This window comes from Mustela nigripes, chromosome 13 (assembly GCF_022355385.1).
Source record: "Mustela nigripes isolate SB6536 chromosome 13, MUSNIG.SB6536, whole genome shotgun sequence".
In the NCBI taxonomy this organism is placed as follows: domain Eukaryota; kingdom Metazoa; phylum Chordata; class Mammalia; order Carnivora; family Mustelidae; genus Mustela; species Mustela nigripes.
In genome coordinates, this window is record NC_081569.1 from 88535678 (window position 1) to 88560629 (window position 24952).

The following is a 24952-nucleotide window of genomic DNA, read 5'->3' on the forward strand; positions in this document are numbered from 1 at the left end:
TAGTTAATCCTAATTGTCTTAGTAGCAACTATGAGTAGGTACTTATTCATTGTACTCTATTTAATATATATTCATATTTATATATGTAAATGAATAGCTTGATAAACAAATTATGGAGCTAAACTACAATATTAGAAGTATTAACCAAAATTTAGGGCTCAAAAACAAAGGATCATGAGAAGGGTGGTAGAAAAGGAGAACATGAAAGAAGTAGAGCTCTTTATAATTTTCTGGCACCAGAGATACTTCAAAGACAAGGATGCATTTGTAGTTCAGAAAGAAACTAGAAACCATTTGTATTTTTTTTCTCTGCTTGTGTGTCTGTCTGTAGGTTTCCATCTTATTTCTGCTCTCCCTGAGGAACAGATTTCTTGTTAGTTATATGAAGGCCTGGATAAACTTGATAAAATTAACTGTGAAGATGTATTTCCACAATCATCTTTTTTATTCTTTTCCTTAGGCCTGCTACTGGGAAATTTTATTCACTTCCTATTTTTTTTTAAATTTTTTATGGTACTCACCATACAGTAGCCTTAATACACATCTTCCTCATTTCATAATGGGGTCACATCCCAATAAATCCATCATAAATTGAAAATATCCTAAGTAGAATATTCATTTAATACACCAGCTTATTGAACACCATAGCTCAGCCTAACCCACCTTAAACATGCTCAAAACATTTACATTAGCCTACAGTTAGGCAAAATGCATTGACTGATGTATTAGAACTATTATATAATAAAGTTTTGAATATCACATGTAATTTATTGTATACCATGCTGAAAGTGAAAAACAGAATGCTTGTATGGGTATCAGTTGTTTACTCTCCTAAACAAGTGGTTGACTAGGAGCTGTAGCTTGTTGCTACTGCCCAGACTCATGAGAAAATATTGTACTGCATATTGCCAGCTGGGAAAGGGTCGAAATTCAAAGTACAATTTCTGCTGAATGTGTATTGCTTTTGCACCATTATAAAGTAGAAAGATCATAATTGAACTATCATAAGTTAGGAACGGTCTGTACATCAAAATGTGCCATGCTTTTGAATTATCTGGCTTCCAATTATATCCCCCATGTCCTACAGAAATTTGTCTCAGCTAGTTTATAAGGGAAAACTAATATGCTAAATAAAATCTGAATAGAATGAAATGTTTTCATGTTATAGAAGTTGATGTTTATTAGATAACTAGAGTACATTACTATTAAATACATTTTATATTACAAAGTAGAGCTTTTGGTAATTTAGTTTGGTAAGTTCTTAACTCACTCTAAGCTTCTTTTTTTTTTTTTTTAAGATTTTATTTATTTGAAAGACATCCCAAGTAGGTAGAGAGGCAGGCAGAGAGGTTGGGTGGGAAGGAGGCTCCCCGCTGAGCAGAGAGCCCAATGCAGAGTTCCATCCCAGGACTCTGGGATCATGACCTGAGCTGAAGGCAGAGGCTTTAACCCACTGAGCCACCCAGGTGCCCCTCACTCTAAGAGTCTAAAAATAGTTCAATTTCTTAGACTATATCATTTGAAGCACACACTCCAAAACAGTATTTTCTAGAGGATTATATTAATTTCTTAGTAAAATGCTCTGAGATGAAGTTACTAACTGTTGAATGTCTAAGAGCATGGACTTGATGATGCAAGGACTTGAAATCATGCGATAAAATGATTGCATTTGGAGATATTTAGTCCTGACACCTGTTTTTTTAGAGCTTAGAGTGTTAACAAAGAATAACTTGAATCCTTATCTGTTGTTTGAGAGGCCGATCAGTACAGCCATTAAAAATTTACTTAAGAAGCAATCGTAAAAGTACTAATCATCATTATATCATTATATTTTCTGTATGGGTAGAAATGTAAATAACACCTAATTTTTAAATGTTTGCATTAAATGTCAATTAGTAAACGGAAGTCACAGAGAATTGGAAGTATTTCACTGACCTTACTAGAAAAGGAATCAGAGTACACGTTTATTTAGCACTCATTAGAACCATTCCCATTTCTTCCACACTTTTTAGAGCAAACCTAATTATTCCTGCTGCCTTGACATTTTTACTACTTCATATGCCTCATCAGTTTAAAACATTTACTTCTGTGACTGCCGAGCCATTCAGCAAATTGGTTCTTCAGATCAATATTCTTGCTTCGAAAAAAGAAGCAGCTCTACACAGGTGTCTGGCAATGTTTATTCACTGAAAGCAGTTCATCTTCTACTGTTGATAGTTGGCAAAGTGACACTCCATTTTAGGTCTTTAATCATTTATCCATTTCCTAAGAAAACTGCAACTTGAAAAAAAAAAAAAGGGAGAAAGCTCAATGTGTACTATTAAATAAAAATAGCCAATCAGTCAACACAGTTACCCTCTCTTCATAGCAATCAGCAACAGCTGTATCCCAATTAAGGCTATGATTTTGCAGGTGCTCAGAGAAGTCTATGTCAAAATAAATCCACTTATTTAAAATGTTTTGAACCATTATAAAGTCTTTGTAGACAAGTTCAGGAAAAAAAAAACTGTAGGGATTTTCAGACAACTTATTTATAAGTGTCAAGATTCTTGGGTAAAAGAAGAAAATGAGATCAAAACAAGGAGATGTCTTTGGGAAAACATCATTCTCTTATTAGCTGTAACAACAGACAGAAAAAGGGAGTTTGAGCAGCACTCCATATAATTGGTGGAAACTGATGCCATCCTATTCAGTACATTTTTTCAGCACCTTATAGGAAGATAATCCCTCGTAATATCCAGTTCAACCTATGTGTGTACATTCCTCTTGAATTATTTTAAATAGATTTTAATAAATATTATTTACAAATAAACACTGAAACAGTTGTTTTAAGTTTTACTTTATGCAAAAGTTATAAGGTGATGTTATAAATTTAAATTCCCTCAAACTATTTCTAGGGATTCTGATTTTCTGGGGTATACTTAATTTGTCTAAGGAATCTTTATTTTTATCAAATATACCTAGTAAATATGATATAGATACCTCCTCAAACAGCATTTTGAGAGAACTTACACTAAATTTGTACAAATAAAAGAATCAGAGTTTCTAATTTCCTTTCAAATATTTGTATTTTTAAAATATATATAATTCCCCCCAAAAGTACGTACTGATTTCTAAAAACAAACAAACAAACAAACAAAACATTTGCTTTCACATACCAAGTAGTTTCTGATAATGGATAGCTTTTTCTCTTTCTGAGTCTACTCACCGGTATAATGATATATCTGTTTTATATTAAACAGACATTATCATGAATGTTATTTAAAGCACTAGGAAACCATAAAGTTTAATTATTCAATGCTTGCATGATGCTTTGAAAATAAGATATTCTGCTTAAGAGCTAAATATTATTGTAGCTATTAAACATCTGTTGTATTCTAGTTAGAGTTGAAGACATTTTATAGCAGCATATGAAATTATTCCCCTAGAAATTTGTAAGTTGTCAGAGTTGAATATATCATACAGGCAACAACATATTATTGATTCATCTTAAGAGATTAGGGAAGAGAAAGGTTTTCATTGTCCTTATACTTTTTAGTAGGATTAAGAGAAATTTAAAATAAATTCAGTTTGACATTAGAGGAATAGCAATTTGATTGCATCTCACTTCTCAACAGAAATGATAGAAGACAGAAGACAATAGAATTATTACATTAAAGTGCTGAGAGAAAACTGTCAATTTAGAATACTTTATATAGAAAAAAGATTCAATATTTTGAGAAAGCATTCTATGGTTTTTGCAGGTGGAAAGGTAAATTGCAATAGCTACTTGTTCATTTTACATTTTAATTAAAGTATAATATATACATTTTATTTAAGTGTAAAGTATACCAATTATAAGTACAAAGTCTGATGACATTTTACAATGTAAATATACCCATATAAGTAAAACCCAGATCAAGGTGTAGAGTAAGTTTAAAACTCAGAATCCTCCCTCCTGCCCTTTCCAGAACATTTTTAAAAATGTTCTTTTGGCTTTAAACACTTTGCTCTTGGATTAGGTTTTTTGGGTTTTTTGTTTGTTTGTTTGTTTGTGGAATATGGGATCATGCTTATGCATTATTTTGTGTCTAGATTCTTTTGTTCAGCAATATATATTTTTAAGATTTGTCCATGTTTTATATATAGTGTAAAATTCACTATTTTTATTGTTTTGTACTATTCCATTTTACCAACATGCTACAACTTATTTATTGTACAGCTCTATTATGGTGGATAGTCATTTGGTTGTTTCCAGATTAGGATTATAAGTAACTTTGCTGAGATGCTACATTATATGACATATCTCTGGATATATATAAGTAGACTTCCTAGGTAATAGCTTGTGCATTTTAAATTTAATATTTAAAATTTTCTAATGTCCATTTTGATTTATCATTTGAATTACACGGTTATATATGAATATGCATGTATGTGCACATATTTTCATATGTATAAATTATAGAATACTACACTTTTTAAAATATTTATATATTTGAGAGAGGGAATGTGCAGTAGTGGGGGGAGAGACAGAGGTGGGGAGAGAGAGAGAGAGAGACTCCCTGCTGAGCAAAGAGCCTGATGCAGGGATCTAGCCCAGGACCCAAAACCATGATCTGATCCGAAAACAAGAGTTGGATGCTCAGCCAGCTGAGCCACTCAGGTGCCCCAATACTACACATATTTTAAATAATCCACAGTTTATATATATGGGGTACATACACAAACAGAAGCATACAAATACGTTTATACATCAACTGTACCATACACATTCAAGTATATATGTGACACATAATTTTAAGTATTAATACATAATATATCACACATATTTCTAATTTGCTAGTTTTTAAAATGTATTTCTCAGTTACTCTAAAAATTGTATCAAAATATTTTACTATGATATAGATTATTTTATGTTATTTTTGGTTATGTCAGATTTTACTTTATATATTTTGAGATGATCTTATTGTTTCCTCTTTTATTAGCATTTTAACATTATAGAATGGAATAGCCTTCTTTATTTTAGTACTAATTCTAGCATTAAAGCCTATTTCATGTGATACTAATAGCCTTTTTTGATAGTGCATGATAAAATTTTTTCATTCTTTAATAATCAACATGGGATCATGCTTATGCATTATTTTTTTTTTTAATTTTGTATTTTTTATAAACATATATTTTTATCCCCAGGGGTACAGGTCTGTGAATCACCAGGTTTACACACTTCACAGCACTCACCAAATCACATACCCTCCCCAATGTCCATAATCCCACCCCCTTCCACACCCCGTCACCTAATAGTAAAATTTACAAGTCTCAATGACAAAGAGAAAATCCTGAAAGCAGCCCGGGAAAAGAAGTCTGTAACATACAATGGTAAAAATATTAGATTGGCAGCTGACTTATCCACAGAGACCTGGCAGGCCAGAAAGAGCTGGCATGATATTTTCAGAGCACTAAACGAGAAAAACATGCAGCCAAGAATACTATATCCAGCTAGGCTATCATTGAAAATAGAAGGAGAGATTAAAAGCTTCCAGGACAAACAACAACTGAAGGGTATGCATTATTTTTTTAATTAATTATTATTATTATTTTTTTTTTTTTGGTGGAACAAGAGCTAAGTTTATTTGTTCATTTCTTGCATTTGAAGTATTCCTCGATGACATCCTTCGCCTGAGACTCTTTGCCATAGTCCTTAACCACCACACAACTGCAACCAACCACTTTACGGGGTTTTCCCTCTCTGTCAATTTTACAGAGGCCTACCCACTCCCCTAGTTTCTTGTTGTCATCAACCTTGATTAGGTTGATTTGGTGTTCAGCACAAAGGGCCTCCACCAACTTGACATACATAGGTTCATCACAGTTGTATGCAAGCACACAAAGATGGGCTTGGCGCTTGTCTAAGGCTTTGGCAGCTTCGCGAATTCCATGTGCTAGGCCATCGTGGATGAGGGCGGTCTTCAGCACCTCTTGTAAAGCAGTATTAACGTCCATTACACCTCCAGCAGCAATGCCTTCCTCGGCCATGGCGGTGGATTACGAGTGTAGCCGAATATGGATTCTCATATTTAAGATATCTTATAAATAGTGAAGAATGTTGCATTTAATTAGTGTATCAATATTTGTATTTTGCTAAACTAGTCTACAGGTAAGATAATTATAGGTATATTTCATTTTAAATTGTCCCTTTTTATTTTTCATTTGTATTACCTCTTTTTCCTTGTGTTCCATTATAATCTTCTTTATAATTAAATGGTACTTGGTAATCTCAGTGTTTCCCTTTTAGATATATTTTTAATTCATGGGTTTATTATTTTCTACAGTAAGTACAATACATATCTGTTTAAATTATGCATTAATTACAAGATGATACTTGAATCAATAACATCTACCTACAACTCTTGCACTTTCTAACATATATAAGGATTTTGTGGATGTATTTACAGTCTTCTGTTTTTGTGATGTTGTTGTGAAATTTATTTTAATATGTTTTAAATTGGCCATGGTAGTATTCATGTATTTTAAATATCTCAAGAATTATTTTAAACAATCAATATTATTTTAGATTTAATTACACACATATGTTTGCTGTTTTCTTTATTTATTTTAGAATTACTCTATTTCCATTCAGTACCATTTCATTCAGTCAGGAAAAAAGGCTCCTTTTGAGATATTTTTTGATAGAGTTCTTGTTACAAAGGATTTTCTCAGTATTTATGCTTTGCCATTGTTTCTTCTTTCTCCTTTACCTTTGAAAAATATTTTCTTTGCATGTATAATTTTAAATTGACACTTAATTCTTCTTCCACATTTTAAATATATGCATCCATAGTGTTCTGAATTATGTATGTTTAGAAGTAAACTGTGAGTGGTATTTTTGTAATCTCTTGCTGGTTTTAAGATTAAAAACACAAGAAAAAATACATTTAAAATATAACAAAATTGCTGAAAATTCTTTGTGTTTAATTTTCAGCAATTTTGTTATATTTTAAATGTATTTTTTTCTTGTGTTTTTAATCCATTCCATAGTGTAGAAATCTAAAGTCTATAGTTTATGTTTATTCTTTCCAATTAAAAAAAATCTCAGTCAGATTTACTTCTATTCTTTCTTCTCCAGTTTATATTCTTTCTCCTTCCCCTTTGGGATTACAGTTACATATATGTTAAATCATTTCACCATGGTCTGTGCAATGATAGCACTCGCATTTCTTTCCTTTTGTAAACCTCTTTGTTTCAATGTGGCTATTCTGTGTTAGCATATATTTAAATTCAGTAACTTCATTTTTACTATTTATAATTTTCTTTCAAATGCATTTATTGAATAGTTTCAGGTATTAATAACATTTCAGCAAAAGAATGTGGTATTGATTCCTATTAGATTTTCTAATTTCTTGTACAAATTTTTGTATTTTTATATATTTTCCTTAAATATTATAGTTATTTAGTATAGTTATAATTATTTAATGTTTGATAATTTTAAAATCTGTATCATTTATGGATATCTTTCCTTTTCCCCTTTTAGCTCTTGAATTTCAGTCATTGGGATTTGTATTTATTATATTTTGTAATTTTTATTACATGTCAGATACTATGTTTACAAAAGTTGGGTCTCTGGGATGATGTTACCTCTTTCCAGAGAAGTTAAAATTTTCTTCTTGGGGGCGCCTGGGTGGCTCAGCGGGGTAAGGCCTCTGCCTTCGGCTCAGGTCATGATCCCAGAGTTCTGGGATCGAGCCCCGCATCGGGCTCTCTGCTCAGCGGGGAGCCTGCTTCCTGCTCTCTCTCTCTCTCTGCCTTCCTCTCTGCCTGCTTGTGATTTCTGTCAAATAAATAAATAAAATCTTTTAAAAAAAAAAAAAATTTTCTTCTTGTACGTAGGTGGAGTAAAAGCAAATCATCTGGGGCACCTGGGTGACTCAGTTAAGTGTCTGCCTTCAGCTCTGGTCATTCTGAGCCCCGGCCAGACTCCTTGCTCAACAGAGTCTGCTTCTGCCTCTCCCTCTGACCCTCCCTTCCCCAGCTCGTGTGTCTCCCACTCACTTTCTCTCAAATAAATAGATAAAATCTCTTGAAAAAAATAAAGGCAGATCATCTTGAGAGTGATTTCTTTCCATTTTATTATTATTTTTTCTAGATAAGAACTTTCAAGAGCCTCAAAAAATGGTCTGCAGTTCCTGTTATGTCCCTTTATCTTTGTGGCCCTGACTCCGATTTTTGTATCCATATCCTGTGAGATTTCGAACACTTATTTTTAGCATTTTTTAGCCTTTTGACATCTGGTCTCTGCTTTGTTAATGGGAGTCTTGCCTCAAAAAATGGGGCTTGGAGTTACCAAGTATCTTAAGAGTAATTACATACAGAATGGCTCTCTTCTTTGTGTTTTTCTTTTCTGCTATATTTTAGAAGATACCTTTCCTTCAATTTTCATTAAGTGTTGGGCAGGTTTCCTTTAATTCTTCTTCCTCCCCATACTCTTTCTTTCTCCCATCTGGGATTACAGTTCTGTGTGCCTGTGTGTATGTGTGTAAATACGCTTTCTGCCTCTGTTAGGAGAATTCTAGGTTCTGTGATAAATAAAATGTAAATTTCAATGGCTTAACAAAATATGTGTTTACCTTATAATCATGCAACAATATAATAGATGCCTTCCTGATTAATGAAAAATTTTCCTTTCCATAACTATTCAAGAATCCAGGCATTTCAGTCTTTTAACATCGGTTTTACAGAGCCTAGGAGTCTTCTATTTTCATGAAATTTTATTTAATAAAAAATTGACCTAAGTGTGACAAATATTATTTCCACTTACATTTTATTGACAAGAACAATAGCTACATTTAGAAGCAAGAGGATTGGAAATTGCTACCCTTGAATTGTCACCTGACTTAGAAAGACTTGACATTATGAAAAGAAAGCATAGTTTTCTTTCTTTTTTCCATTAAAATATTTTTATTACCTTTTTTATAACACTAATAGAAAAATCAATCTGATTTGAATCGAACAATGAGCAAACACACACACACACACACACACATATATATAATTTATAGCATCATTTCGACATGGAAATAGGCAAAGATTCTAGATTGTCGAAGTGAAATTACATGGTAGAAATGGTGTTGACAAGTCTCACTCTGTGGGTACAGTTCCTGGCAAACCCAAGTGAAATGAGTAGAAATTGAAAAAAAAAAAGACAGTAATAGGATAGTATTATGAAATAATCCCATTTTTATAAAACTACACATATGCACACAAAATTTTAAAAATATGTTATAATTCTATTTACTATTGTATATGCCCACATTAAAATGTTAAGTTAAAAATAAAACACAAAATTTGGGGAAAAAAATTGGGAACCACCTGGATTGCTCAGCCAATAGAGTATGCAACTCTTGATCTTGGAGTCATGAGTTTGAGCCTCATGTTGGACATAGGGATTACATTTTAAAAAATTGAGTAGGGATACCTGGGTGGCTCAGTCATTAAGCATCTGCGTTCAGCTCAGGTCATAATTCCGGGGTGCTGGGATCAAGCCTTGTATCAGGCTCCCTGTGCAGCAGGAAAGCTGCTTCTCCCTCTCCCACTCCCCCTTCTTGTGTTCCCTCTCTCGCTGTGTCTCTCTGTCAAATAAATAAATAAAACCTTTAAAAAAAATTTAAAATTGAGTAAATAAAAGCTCTACAAGGGGTGTCTGTGTGGCTCAGCCAGTTAAACATCTGCCTTTGGCTCAGGTTATGATCTTGGGGTCCTGAGCTCAAGTCCTTCATTGGGCTCCCTGCTCAGTGGGGAGTCTACCTCTCCCTCTCCCTTCACACCATCCCCTATCCCTGCTCATGTGTGCACTCTCTCTCAGATAAATAAATAAAATCTTTTTTTAAAAAAAGCTCCACAAGACTTAAAATAAAACTTGTTTTGAGCATCATTTTAACTCATGTTCAAGACTTAATGTTATTTCCTTTCCTATACCTCTATTCTGAAATGTATCTTAAAGAGCAGTGCATATGAACATGTCTGACACCCAACATTTTTGTGATGCCTTTAGGAAAGGTGTATGCTACTTGATTTTTATATTCCCAGTACTTAGCATTTGGTCATTTTTTAGACAGTGTATTAAAATACTGAAACTTTTGTTGTAATTTTCAAATGCTTGATAAGAATAATGAGTATGTCTCTGTACACTTTATGCTAACATTTAAATGCATTATACACAAGTACATGTAATTTTGTCCTTCAACAAATAAGAATGACATATAGCTATTTTTTGTTATTTTTTATAAAAGACAGTCAAATTATTATTCTGCTTTTTAAAAACACCTTTATTTGCTTTTACAGACAAAATATTTTCAGGATGGATTTTTTTTTATTATACTCAAGAAGTCTATTTTTAGAAATAATTCTGTGTCTGCAATAGATTTCCTCTCAATATTGAAATATCTTTAATGATTTTCAGAGGTAAATGTTTGTCCTGGAAAAATTAGAATGAATGGCAAGTCTGAGTAATAAAATAAGCCATTGGTTGTCAGGATACTTTTATTAGTAAAAATTTGCCCATACAATTTAAAATTTGCATTATTAATGCAATAATATAAATGACTTCTGGCAAAGCTTGATATTTTAGGCCTTTATTACAAACTTTTTTATTTTTTCTAATAAATCTCATTGAAATGTGAAAGCTAAATATGGGAGCAATTGACGTGACACATTACTTTAGCAATATTTACTGAGAGACAAATATTTTATATCTCACCATTAGTGTCTTTGGGAAAGACCAAATGTAGATAGGTGTATTTTAATGGCAAAATCATTAGTATGTTATTGATTTCAAGAGGAAGAAATATCAATAGGTATATCAATAATAGGAAATAACATACTTCAATATAGAAAAATCTTACCACTGCATCAGGAGCATTTATAAACTTCCAGGGAAACAAAAATCAGGGCTGAATCACACAAGTGAATAGATTTTAAAAAGGCAATTTAGTCAAATATTTGTTCTAAAAGAGTCTTGCCTTATCCATCCAATATAAATATATGTTTTTATTTTTTAGACACTGAAGTGTTACAGATTCACATATTTTCTATTATTTTGACCTCAGTGACAGGATTATACCTAAATCATTTTTTTTTTCCGTTTCTGTTTTATTCTTTATTGTTTTTTTTTTTAATTTTTTATTTTTTATAAACATATATTTTTATCCCCAGGGGTACAGGTCTGTGAATCACCAGGTTTACACACTTCACAGCACTCACCAAATCACATACCCTCCCCAATGTCCATAATCCCCCCCCCTTCTCCCAAACCCCCTCCCCCCGGCAACCCTCAGTTTGTTTTGTGAGATTAAGAGTCACTTATGGTTTGTCTCCCTCCCAATCCCATCTTGTTTCATTTATTCTTCTACCCACTTAAGCCTCCATGTTGCATCACCACTTCCTCATATCAGGGAGATCATATGATAGTTGTCTTTCTCTGCTTGACTTATTTCGCTAAGCATGATACGCTCTAGTTCCATCCATGTTGTCGCAAATGGCAAGATTTCATTTCTTTTGATGGCTGCATAGTATTCCATTGTGTATATATACCACATCTTCTGGATCCATTCATCTGTTGATGGACATCTAGGTTCTTTCCATAGTTTGGCTATTGTGGACATTGCTGCTATAAACATTCGGGTGCATGTGTCCCTTTGGATCACTACATTTGTATCTTTAGGGTAAATACCCAATAGTGCAATTGCTGGGTCATAGGGCAGTTCTATTTTCAACATTTTGAGGAACCTCCATGCTGTTTTCCAGAGTGGCTGCACCAGCTTGCATTCCCACCAACAGTGTAGGAGGGTTCCCCTTTCTCCGCATCCTCGCCAGCATCTGTCATTTCCTGACTTGTTGATTTTAGCCATTCTGACTGGTGTGAGGTGATATCTCATTGTGGTTTTGATTTGTATTTCCCTGATGCCGAGTGATATGGAGCACTTTTTCATGTGTCTGTTGGCCATCTGGATGTCTTCTTTGCAGAAATGTCTGTTCATGTCTTCTGCCCATTTCTTGATTGGATTATTTGTTCTTTGGGTGTTGAGTTTGCTAAGTTCTTTATAGATTCTGGACACTAGTCCTTTATCTGATATGTCGTTTGCAAATATCTTCTCCCATTCTGTCAGTTGTCTTTTGATTTTGTTAACTGTTTCCTTTGCTGTGCAAAAGCTTTTGATCTTGATGAAATCCCAATAGTTCATTTTTGCCCTTGCTTCCCTTGCCTTTTGCGTTGTTCCTAGGAAGATGTTGCTGCGGCAGAGGTCGAAGAGGTTACATTTTTTTATTTTATAACAGTAATTTTTATGTTATCTCTTACTGCCTAAGCTTTTAATATTTGACTTTATTTTCTGAAATGAATGAATTAAAAAGTGCCAATCCATTTAAAATAACATCATGAGTTTGATCAACATGATTACAAATGAAAATATTTTTCTATCCCAAATATTTGGATTTATCTGACACTTAATTTTTTAATTCTCAGTGCTTTATCAATGGCTTTTCCGGGTTCTTTAAATATATTCATAAAGTATTTATAGTGTATATGAATGATTATGATGACAATATTGATGACACTGAAGAGGAAGAGGAGGATGATAAAAAAGACAAAGTTGAAGTTTTTATAATTTTCCAGGCATTCTGAGAATACAGGTAAATAATTCATTGAAAGTTTTTTAGGACTGTGCCTTCCATGATGAATACTTAATATGTTCTGTTATTATTGTTAGGGAAATATGCCATTTTGCCTCATCTTAATATATCTTCACTTTTACTCAAAATACTTATTTAAATGAAAAAGAGATATAATACAAATTTTTAAAATTTAATGAAAAGGAAAGTATATAGAATTTTGATAATTCAAAAAATAATTTTCTTTCTTAAAATAAACACTGTCCATTCCTATGGATAATTCTTTTCTGTCTGCTTTTTTCTTCTAAAACAAATCTTTAAATCTTCACTTCAAAATTGATCAACAATATGACCCTAGTTATTTAATTTTCTGTATCTGAAGCAGTGTCTTTACCACCTATACTACTTAAAATATGATGGAAATTTTTATTCCTACAATAATTTTTTTATTTTTATTTATTTGTTTTTAAGATTTTTACTTTTTTATTTGACACAGAGAGAGAGAGGGAGCAAGAAGGGGAAACGGTAGAGGGAGAGGGAGAAGCATGCTGCCTGCCGAGCAGAGAGCCCAATGCAGGGCTCAATGCCAGGATCCTGGGATCGTGGCCTGAGCCAAAGGCAGATGCTTAACCATCTGAGCCACCCAGGTGCCCCTACAATAGTTTTGTAATTGATAATTAACAGACAGTGTTATATTAGTACAGTAGTGTAGTATCTGTATATATATGTACATTAGTACATGTGGTATATATAGTACATTAGTATATTAGTACAGATGTACAATGTAGTAATTCAGCAATTCTACGCTCAGTACTTGTCAAGATACGAGCACTCTTAATCCTTTTTATCTACTTTACAGCTTCCATGCTCCCACCTCCCCTTTGACAACCACAATTTTGTTTTCTGGATTTTAGAGTCGGTTTTTTGTCTCTCTTCTTTTCCCCTTTGTTCATTTGTCTTTTTTTTTTTTTTTTAATTCTCCATAGGAGTGAACATATATGGCATTTATGTTTATAATTTTGGCTTATTGCCTAACAAATGACATTTGAAATTAAAAATTATTTTTTAATTACATGAAAATGTTTTGTTATTGCTATATTCCTAAATCGCTTTCCAAAAAAAAACCATGTTAACATTCTGTTCACCTATAAGGTATAAGAGCATTTATTTCACTGAATTTTAATGGAGTTTAGTATTTTTGTTACCTCTAACCTTTCTTCATAGATGACCAGAATTAAAAAACATATTTTTATTGTTTATTTGATGACTAGAAAGGTTAAAATTATTCCCATGAAGTTTTTTTTAAAATTTTGTCCTTATTTTTATGGAAATTTTCTGTATAAGATGTGTCCATTTTGAATGAGTATACCCCTACTACCACCAATTCACATCTATGAGTCTATTCATTCAGCCAGTATTTAACACCGATCATCCTTACAAGGCACAATTGCAGGATCTTTAAATACAGCAGTGAACAAAATATATGAAAATGTCTGTCCACATAGGACTTTCCAGTAATAAATAAACTAAGCAGAGTGTCAATTACTTTAGATGTTAATAAGTGCCATAGAATATAAAGGTTTCTTATGGAGAGCTTGTAATTTTAAGTATGAAATAGTGAGCTGTGTGGATAAATAGGGAAAGAAAATTCTAGAAAGGGTGGAGAGCATGTGCAAAATTTGTTAGAAACAATTTTACATAGGGTATCAGGGAGCAAAGATTCCAGTGAATTGGAATGAAGGGCAGGCTATTAGGGAATGAGATCAGAAAAGTAATTTGTGACCAGATGTGGTTTATGCTATGTAAGTGAGACAGACACTCTATGCAAAATTTGTTTCACATGTTGAACTGATGTTGACACATACATATGCCAATTAAGTACAAATTCATTACACACATAGTGTAACTTTTGGAGGAAGAACAGGACATGCTTCCTAGTGGGTTTGAAAATGGGAAGCTGACTTGGGTGTGGTTAAGGGACAGTACTGAGCCAAGAGCTCCTAAGCATGAACATGGGGCTTGCATGGTTTGAACTTCCTGCTTCTGCCAGGGAGAAAACATCCTAGCTTTCTTACACCTTTCCCAGATGTGGAGCAAGAGGAAATTGAAATGTCAGCTGTCAAACGTGAAAAGTGAATCCCCTAAGTTACATTCAACTTCAATTAGAAGGGAAGCCATTTGAAGGTATTGAGCAAACCGAGTTGTAACATATTCTGATTTAGTTCTACCTGGAATGCTGTGAATGTTATGTTGAGAACTGAGAGGGTGAGTAAAGGAAGATGCTTGGAAGCCAAATATAAGCACTTGCTTCAGTGAAAGATAATAGGGGTTCAAAGCAAGAGGTTAGCAGTGGAGGTGGTGGGAACTGATTGGGTTAAGAATATATTTTGAAAGAAGGAATAGCAAGATTTGTTTATGAAATAGACATCTGTAATTTTTTCAGCCAGCTAGAGCTAGGTCATGGAGAACTGATAGAAAGTTGAAAATACATTAAGGGAATAACTGTAATGTTTGATCATATTATCTAAGACGGATTGAAGGAAATGCGAATGTGAGATAGGTGGAGTCCAGTAACTAATATCATAGGATCAGAATGGTTTAAGGTCCCATTTAGATTAAGGAGTTGTATTTAGTGCATGAGAAGGAATGGAAATGAGTATGATCATAAATAATTTTAAGATCTGTGAATGTGGGTAAATACCGCAGGAAGAATGAAGAAAAAAATAGTTTTTATCAGATGTCAAACTTGACTGAATTTAGTTAAAAAGAAAGTGGGAATAGAAATTGAAAATAACAAGTAAAAACAGCTGTTTTGAAGAAAAGGTTCATTTACTTCTTTATTCTAATGTAAAAGAAAGGCAAGATCATAAAGAGACAGAAAATAAAAGGATACAAGAAACCTCTTTCTGCCTACTGCCTTCTGCAAAGTTATACTTGGAATCTGAGTACTAATTACAGTTACCAAAGTGTATAATAAATTAAAAGACATATAATAGGATTCTTTTGACAGTCATCTTTGTGGCTGTAAAGAAAGGTGGTCATTAGGATCACAAAATTCCTGGTATATTATTATTCATATGTTATCAGTGTGTCTATAACTTAATACTCTTAAAATAATCTAATCCATATTTTTATCTCAGATGATGGATGTAAACATTTTTTTCTGTGTTTTTACCATATTTACTTAAGTCTTTTATTTAAAGTCCATTTTTTTCTACCCAAAATAGTCTGAGTCAATATTTAAAAAGAAAAAAATTAGAAAAGAAGGGGGGAAAAGAGCCCTTCTATGTTTTTATTTGTGTATACCATCCTCTTTGATATATTTTGCAGGTTTAATTTTACTTGACAAGTATGATAAATTAGAAATTGCCAAATAAAGTATTACCTGTTGAAATATTCTTTGGATTTAGAAACACATACAGAAATAAAGATAAAGTACTAAATTCAACGTTTGAGAAGAGTTATGCTGGTTTCACAAGCTTTAACGTCAGAGGTTTGAAGAATTTCCAATCTCACAGTCAAAAGTACTAATTGCTCATAAACAAAATGATTTTACCAATCAAAAGTACTAATTGCTCATAAACAATTAGTTTAAATGATTTTACCAATCAACTGGTTCATACATTTGAAAACACAAGTATATTTCTATACAGAGTGTACTTTAATAAAAACTAAGTAAAAATACACACACAAATCTTCAGTTATCACTTGCAATTTTTTATTTAGTGTAGTTGATACACAATGCTCAATGCTACATTAATTTCAGGTATACAACATAGTAATTCAACAAGTGCACATAATGCTCACCACGTGTAGTTACCATCTGTCACCTTACAACACTATTACAAAACTATTGACTAAATTCCCTGTTCTGTACCATTCATTCCATGACTTACTCATTCCATAACTGGAAGCTTGCAGCTCCCTACTCCTTTCTGCCCATTTGCCCATCCCCCCACATCTCTAGCCTCCGGCAACCATCAGTTTGTTCTGTTTATAGGTCAGTCTGATTCTGCTCTTCATTTCTTTATTCATTTGTTTTGTTTTTTAGACTCCACATGTAAGTAAAATTATGACTGTCTCTGTCTTATTGTACTTGAGATAATACCCTCTAGGTCCATCTGGTTCACAGTTTTTAAAAAGAACACATACAATAGCCTTTCTTCTCTAAAAGCCATCTTTTAATGAAAATCTGAACAACTTCAAAAGTTTTCTTCCTTTGGACATAAAATTAGGGAATTTTAAGCTATTTTTCATTTTCCATCTTTCTAATTGACTTTTATGTTTTTATTTATAAAATGTTTGTCATTATTTTAAGATTTTCATTTCAAGACTAATAGAATAGGTTTATTTTAACTGTTTTGGTATTCTTTACAGCTAAACAAGTCATTTCTAAAATATCAGAAAGACATTTGTATTTCTCATCAAGTGAAAAAAATAGGGAAAATAAATTTCATCCTCAATGAGGTAATTGTACTACAAGAATTCTAATATATTAGTAACCGAATCTGTAGTATGAACAGAAAGAGTTACATAGTAAAACATTGTGATATCAGAATTTCTTTCTTTAACTGATGTATTTTTTTAAGGTATGTAAAATAGAAACTACTATATGGAATGAGGTAATAAAATTAAATGAGTACATAATATAAATAGGAAAAAGCAATAAAATTAAAGTCATTGTGGAAAAATGGTAAGTGCTGGATTGGTACAGGGAAATGCTTCACTTTTAGTAGTTTATTTAAGTACAAATTGAATGCAAAATTATGTAAGTAATAAATATTTTTGAAGCACTTCTGCTAAAATATAGATTGCAAGGCCTGTGTTCTCAGTATCATATCTGATTGCCCGCATTTCAGCATAGTATTTAAGAATTATCTGGAAATATGCTTGAGTCTAAATATTTTCCCCACTAGGAGGATCTGTGAATTCTTTTTTGAGTTAAATCTGATTTTTACAAAGTTTGGGTGGGTAACACACAATTATTGAATACATTGAATATGGCCTGAGTGATAATTTGAGCACCTAGGAAAAGCATCCAGAGATGGGTCATAGTTTCTAGAATTTAAAGTGTGGCCAAGAAGGTGTAATTTTAGATGATAATTATTGAAATTGAACAAATACAGTTTCCGAAATAGACACGTATGGAGACTAGACCCAGGACAGGGGAGTAATTAAGAAGAATGCAGTAAGAGAGGAAAAATCAAGTTAAAAATAAATTGCCCTACTTCACAGTTTTGCCTAAGCATACAAGAATACTAACTTCTTATAAAATAACATTTTTTTTTTTTAAAGATCACTGATCAGGAATGTCTATTCCTGGACCTTTTTGATTTGATCAGGACTCTGAATTTAAAAATAATTTTAAATTGCCAAATGATAATACCATAGTATTTTTAAAAGCACACTATAAATTCCAATAGTGTATCAGTGATTATATGAGACTTAAATTTTACAATGAAAAGAACATATATAAATGACTAAATCAAATTTCAAAAGATTTGTATGTAGAGAAAGTTTCAATAATACCTGAAGTATTGGAATGTTTGGGTGGCTCAGTTGGTTAAGTTCTCCCTCTCCATCTGCCCCTGCTCTTGTGCTCTCTCTTGTGCACTCTCTGTCTCAAATAAATAAACAAGATCTTAAAAAAAAAAAAAAAAAACTGAAGTATTGAAAATACAGTGTTCAAAGAGGTAGTGAATAGAAGTAAATTGTTATTTTACTAATTTCATTTGTAGTTCCTATTTCACGTGTATTACAGAATTCCAGGAAGAATCTAATTATTTATTTGAGTCTCCATGCCTTAGGAAAAGAAATGAAGAGAAATTTGTAACTTTTTGCTTAGAAAAGCCAATATACATGGTGTTTAAAATTTTGCAAAGTCATGTTTCACACACCCACAGATACAAGAATGAATACAAATTATTATTTTTACCACTTTCTAGATCAAGCTGTCAATTAAAAAATTATGAAATTTTATCTAATAATAGAATATTAGGTTTGAAAGGGATAGATAGCTTTTATAATGCTAATTTCTTATAGAATTTTAATGCTAAGACTGGCATATAAAATTTATTAAAGGAAATTCCCATTGATAGAAGAGGAGGGTGGGAAGACTTCACTGAAGCTTATTTTATGATCTATTTAATATTTTAGTGTATATTTCCCCAAAGATGGAAAGTTGCATAATCATTTTCCCTTAATACATTTACCATGGAATTATCTGTCAGATAGTTTTTTTGGGGAACTTACAAATTCTTTTCATCCTTCCCCAAATCTGAATTTCTTTTATGCATTATTTTTATATGAAAATTGATTTCTATATATTCTTATCACAGCTTTGAGATTTTCAATCCCAATAAGGGAGACCATGAAGAAAATATTTTCTCATTGTATGATTTATAAAGGAGGACATTGGAACTAGCTAGAGAAGAGATACATAAAATGGAAAACACCATGGCTATGTAAGGCAGGACTAGAAAATTCTTCAGGGAAGCCCTGGAATGGTCATGAAAATTGGGGAAAATGAACACTGAATTTTGGGATTGCATTCCTATCTCTCTTTTTTTTTTTTTTTTAAGTATAGGTGTTACTGACATTCTATTTATTTATTTAAGAGATAGACAGAGTGAGAGAGCATGAGAGGGGAGGTCAGAGGAAGAAGCAGACTCCCCATGGAGCTGGGAGCCTGATCTGGGACTCGATCCCAGGACCCCGGGATCATGACCTGAGCCAAAGGAAGGCAGTTGCTCAACCGACTCAGCCACCCAGGCACTCCTACATTCCTATATCTTTTGATTTGGGTAGTGATGTTCAGACAAGTGGCAGTTGCAGGATATAGTCACGATGGTGTTCTAACAAAAAGTTACTATTTAAAATGTTGTTGCAACAGAAATAAGGAGTTCATTAAAACATATACATCAGCAAGTGAGAATTGTCCTCAGATTGATTAGTAAAGTAAATCACACTTTCACAAATTATTTTGCATTCTGGGGCCCGTGTGAGTGCTTTTGGAGCATCCCAATATTATTCATTAGTCTGCACAAACGCAGTGACTGAATATAGAACATTTGTATGAAAGGAAAAATCAATGGATAGAAATTTTATGAACTCATCTCTAAAAATAAATTTACTATTGTAAGAAAACATTTGACAAACCAAAATGGAGGTACATTCTACAAAAGATATATCTTCCGTAAAATGTCAGTCATGGTGAACAAGGAAAGACAGAACTGTAAAAATTAGAAAAGATCTAAGAGATAGGATTAAATGCAACATATTACCATGGATCGTGCCCTAGAACAGAAGAAGAACATTCGTGGGAAAATCAAATCAAAGTCTGTAGTTTGGTTAGTATTGTATCAAAGTTAGTGTCTGTTCTGCGGGATACACCGTGGTTATGTAAGATTTTAAAATTAAGGGAAGATGAATGAAGGCTTAATGGGAATTCTCGGTATGATATCTGCAAGTCTTCTATAAATCTAAAATATTTCAAAATGAAGTTTAGAAAAGACACTAGAACAAATCATTAAAATATATCTAGGAAAGAAGCAATGTTACCTATGAATTATTTGTAAAATACTCATTGTCTTAAATATTGTTAATTTGTGCTTTATGATTAGTATATGGCTTCAATGTTTTCTTTTATGAAAATCAAAATATCAAATAAGGTTCTCATAAATTCATGTAAAATCTAAGTTCATTATCCTTTTTTCCTCTAAGGTATATGTTCATCAATTATTACTTATACTAACATATCTTTAGTTAGTGGGTTTAACATGTTTGAAATAATATTGATTGAGAAAATATTGACTATAAAGAAGATATGGAAATAATACATAGAATCTTGATATTGATGCTCCCACATTTCTTTTTTTTTATAATTTTATATCTTTACTTAAAACCTTTAGCATATTACTGACAATAAATTTTAATTCTGTCTGATAGTTCCAACATCTGTGATTCAGTTGTTGCTTTGTCCTTTTACACTATTTTTCTTATCTTTTTGTATGCCTGAGAGCTTTTGTTGAAATTCAGCAGTATTACACTGTTAAATGTTAATCAGTTCTCCTTAGCCTACGGGTTAAGAGGCTGAGCAGTGGTGTAGGGCAAGGTGGGGAATGGAGGCCAAGTGAGATTTTTTTTCTTCTCCTCAAACTTCACTCTAAAGCAAGCACTGTGGCCTTCCTGGTGCTCCTGCGACTCTCCCCACTATAGCTCTGAGCCCAATATATATTCCTTCCACTAGTCTCTTTCCCAATACAGAGATCAGAAATGCTACTTTGGCTCATAGCTATCTCTTCCAAATCCTCAACCATCCCCTGAGAAAGAGCAGTCCCAAATGCCATCTTACCTTTCTCAATTTCTGTATTCCCCTGGATATTAGCCAGACAACACCTCTTTATCACACATACAGAAATTTCTTCAGTTAACATCATTTTTCCAGATATTTTTATTTTCTTCTGTCTTTACTAAAGTAAAAAGTCCTTGAAAATACTTAAATGAATCTATCTGTAAAAAATAAAATAAAATGAAGTAGGACCCAGATAGTATGCCTTACAATGTTGAAGGTGACAAAAGCAAGCAAACATATAAATAATGCATTCATATATTTTTGCCATGTGGGTTTTGCCTCACCAAAATGAAATAAATATATCTTAAAAGTAGTGTTGTAGTTAAAGAAAAGGAGATGATACTCCTGTTTTGTAGGTATGTGTCCATGTGCATGTGCTGTGTGTGTTTCTGTGTGTGTTTGGTATGTGTGCTTTTTTATACCTTACAAAAATTGCTGTGGTTCTATTGTCAGCTTTTGATTGTTATGTAAATAAGGACAAAGGTAAAAATACTTTCCAATGTATTTGTTGGTAAATAATAGAGAAAGACTGAAATGACTGAATGGAGACACTAGTAAAAAATGTATGACAAAATGTAACAAGTAAACTTTATAACTCTTAAAAGTTGTCTGTAGACTGCCTACATGGACTGAGGTTATTACACTAACCCAAATTTAATTGCACAGAATATAACCTTTTGACAACATTAATTTAAAAAACTGTGCTAATTTTAGTTAATTTATATGATGTTGAAGGTTGAGCTGGAGGACAATATGTATATGTTTGATAGATTCCATAAAAGAACTATATTTTTCTTCTAAAGGTTAGATAACTTTATTGTTTTAATTAATGTATATCTGTTTATTTTCTTACTCATATAAATTATAACTAGGACCAATGTAGGTCATATAGTCATTTATTGTTTTTAATGAAGGATGTTTTTTTCTAGTCCTCATTAAGTAGTATAGGCAGAGTGAATGGATTTTTATGATCTTTTATCTTATTAGTTTATAAATATTTAATACAAACTGAAATAAAAAATATTTACAACCTTTATTGATAACTACTATTCTTTCATTTATTTTTTAATTTTTTTTTATTTTTTATTTTTTATAAACATATATTTTTATCCCCAGGGGTACAGGTCTGTGAATCACCAGGTTTACACACTTCACAGCACTCACCAAAGCACATACCCTCCCCAATGTCCATAATCCCACCCCCTTCTCCCAACCCCCCTCCCCCCAGCAACCCTCAGTTTGTTTTGTGAGTGAGGAAGTGGTGGTGCAACATGGGGACTTAAGTGGGTATTTTTTTATTTTTAAAATGTCTCATTAGTCGATCTAGGTACTGATCTTGGAACTTATAAACTTAAAGTCATTGTTCTGTGTGTGTCAAAATTCAGTGCAGACACTGTCATTACATCGTGGTAGGTCCTATAGTGTTGGGGAGATGAGGGAAATGCCTCAGGAGCAAAATGAAGGAGTCCCATAATTTGCATCATGTGGTTATTTGAAGGTTTGTTGAAGAAGGTACATTTTTATCTGGGTCTTCAAGGACAGAAAAAAAAAATTGCCACAGGAATTGCAGTACTAGTGTTTACTCCAGAGATTCAAATGTATTAATCCAAAGGGGCACCTGCACCCCAATGTTCATAGCAGCAATTTCCAAAATAGCCAAAGTGTGGAAAGAGCTGAGATGTCAATCGACAGATGAATGAATAAAGAAGATGCAGTGTATGTATATACAATGGAATATTACTCAGCCATCAGAAAGGATTAATAGCTACCATTTACAACGATGCGGATGGAATTAGAGGATATTAGGCTGAATGAAATAAGTCAGTCAGAGAAACACAATTATATGGTCTCACTCATATTTGGAATATAAGAAACAGCACAGAAGAACATAGAAGAAGGTAGAGAAAACTGAATGGGAAGTCATCAGAGAGGGAGAAAAACTATGAGAAACTCTTAACTATAGGAAACTAACTAAAGGTTGCTGAAGGGAAAAGTGGTAGAGAGATGGGTAATTGGGTGATGGGCGTTAAGGAGGGCTAGTGATGTGATGAGTACTGGGTGTTATATGCAACTGATGAGTTATTGAACACTACATGTGAAACTGATGATGTACTATTTGTTGGCTAATTGAATTTAAAGAAAGAAAGATAAATAGAAAGAAAGAAAACTGCCAGATGTGATATAGTGTAGAGCCTCCAGGCAAGGGTAAGAGCAGTAGCTTTGAGGCAGTAAATTGTGTGATCTGGTTGGGAGATAGGAGGTTCATCAAGTTTGGGCTATGGTAACTGGAGGGATAAGGGATAAAACTTAGCTTGAGCTGAGGTGTGTGGAGGCTTCATGTATTTGTCAGAGAGCAGATCTTTATTTTTGGAATGTAATCTTAATAGCAGCATAAAACATATTATAATGTAGGAAGAGAATATTGTTGCCTATATAACTACTTCCAAAAATAAAATATTTCTCCAGAGATAGATACCAGTTCTAATCCGTAGAGCCCCAGGGAAATATATTTGGAATCCTCAAAGTACTACCTTTGTCCACATTAACGGGTTAGAAATATATATGTTTAGTCCCAGAGTATCCAGTTACTATCATATGAACATAACTATTATGTAAAACCTTACACAGGATTTCCTTAGCCATCCTAAATTACTTCTCTTTGCAGTAATCAGATGGTTTATGACTGAAAACTCCCTGTAATCCCCATCACCTATAAAGAATTGAGTCATTTCATTTATAACATTGTGTATCATCCGAAGTTAGTCTTTAAAAATTCTCTTTTGGGACGTCTGGGTGGCTCAGTTGGTTAAGCAACTGCTTTTGGCTCAGGTCATGATCCCGGAGTCCCAAGATCCAGTCCCGTATCCACTCCCAGCTCCACGGGGAGTCTGCTTCCCTGTCTGACCTTCGCTCCTCTCATGCTCTCTCTCACTCTCTCTTAGAGTAAATAAATAAAATCTTTTTTTAAAAAATTCACTTTTGTTACACTGGTATTGATGGTACAGTCAATTGTCTAATTTATTTTTTTTAATGTATTTTTAACATAATCTGAGCACTGAGCTAGCAAGTGTTTGGTTTACAAATTTTTTTTTTTAACTTAAGGAGTTTAGAAAGTAATAGTTGTGTTGGTTTACAAATTAAGTGTTTGGTTTACAAATTAAGCTTTTTTTTAAACTTAAGGGGTTTAGAAAGTAATAGCTAAAATACATGAATAAACAGGAAATTAAAATATTGTGAAAAATGTCTCATCAGGAATAAGAAGTCATGTGTCTTTCTAATAGTAATTTGTGGCACCTTCTAACTATGTTCTTAATTTTCATTTCTCTCTAAACCAGTCTATTATTAAAAATACTTATATAATTAAAAATAATTTCATATTCCCTGAAAATATGTGCTTTGAGCTATTGAAATGTGACTTTCTTTAGCATTCAGAATATGTCATTGATTTAGAAATAGCAGGAATAATGAACATTTATTTAATGATACCATGGAAAAAACAGAATTTATAAAAAACATTAGGGTACAAGTAATGATCCATAGACAAGCATGGACATGCACATAACACACTGATTCTCTGACTCTGAGAGAAATAATATAAAAAATAAGTAAGATATTTATTGAAATATGACCATTGGGCACATTTAAATTCTTTTAAGTAAAATATGTAAGAGACTTAAAGTAATGCGTATATCTGTTCCTGCTATTCAATGATCTCTATTTAGGCAAGTAAACTCAATAAAGTCAAGTTCTTAAGTAGTCTGCTACAAAAAAATATCTTCAGAGAATAGTCAAAAGAAAGCCTCTTGGGAATATCGAAGCCTGCCACTCTGTACATAGACACATTAGACAAGAAAAGTTTAAAAAAATGATGAACAATGCTTGTGAAATGATTGCTTACATTTTTATGCACAATATAGTACTTTGTTTACAGTATGCGAAATGGCAGGTTCCAAAGCTCCT

General features: G+C 32.7%; 1 protein-coding gene across 1 annotated transcript; it reads right to left on the reverse strand.

Moving 5' to 3' along the window:
* Positions 1–5585: 5585 nt before the first annotated feature.
* LOC131998804 (small ribosomal subunit protein eS12-like) lies at positions 5586–6038 on the reverse strand. The gene has a single exon (XM_059371261.1). It carries the CDS (start codon positions 6010–6012, stop codon positions 5614–5616), a length of 399 nt encoding a protein of 132 aa, XP_059227244.1. The 5' UTR covers positions 6013–6038; the 3' UTR covers positions 5586–5613.
* Positions 6039–24952: the final 18914 nt, after the last annotated feature.

What these genes read in the sequence shown, in the direction of transcription:
- LOC131998804 (XM_059371261.1), bottom strand. Translation starts at nt 6,012, where the DNA reads ATGGCCGAGGAAGGCATTGCTGCTGGAGGTGTAATGGACGTTAATACT.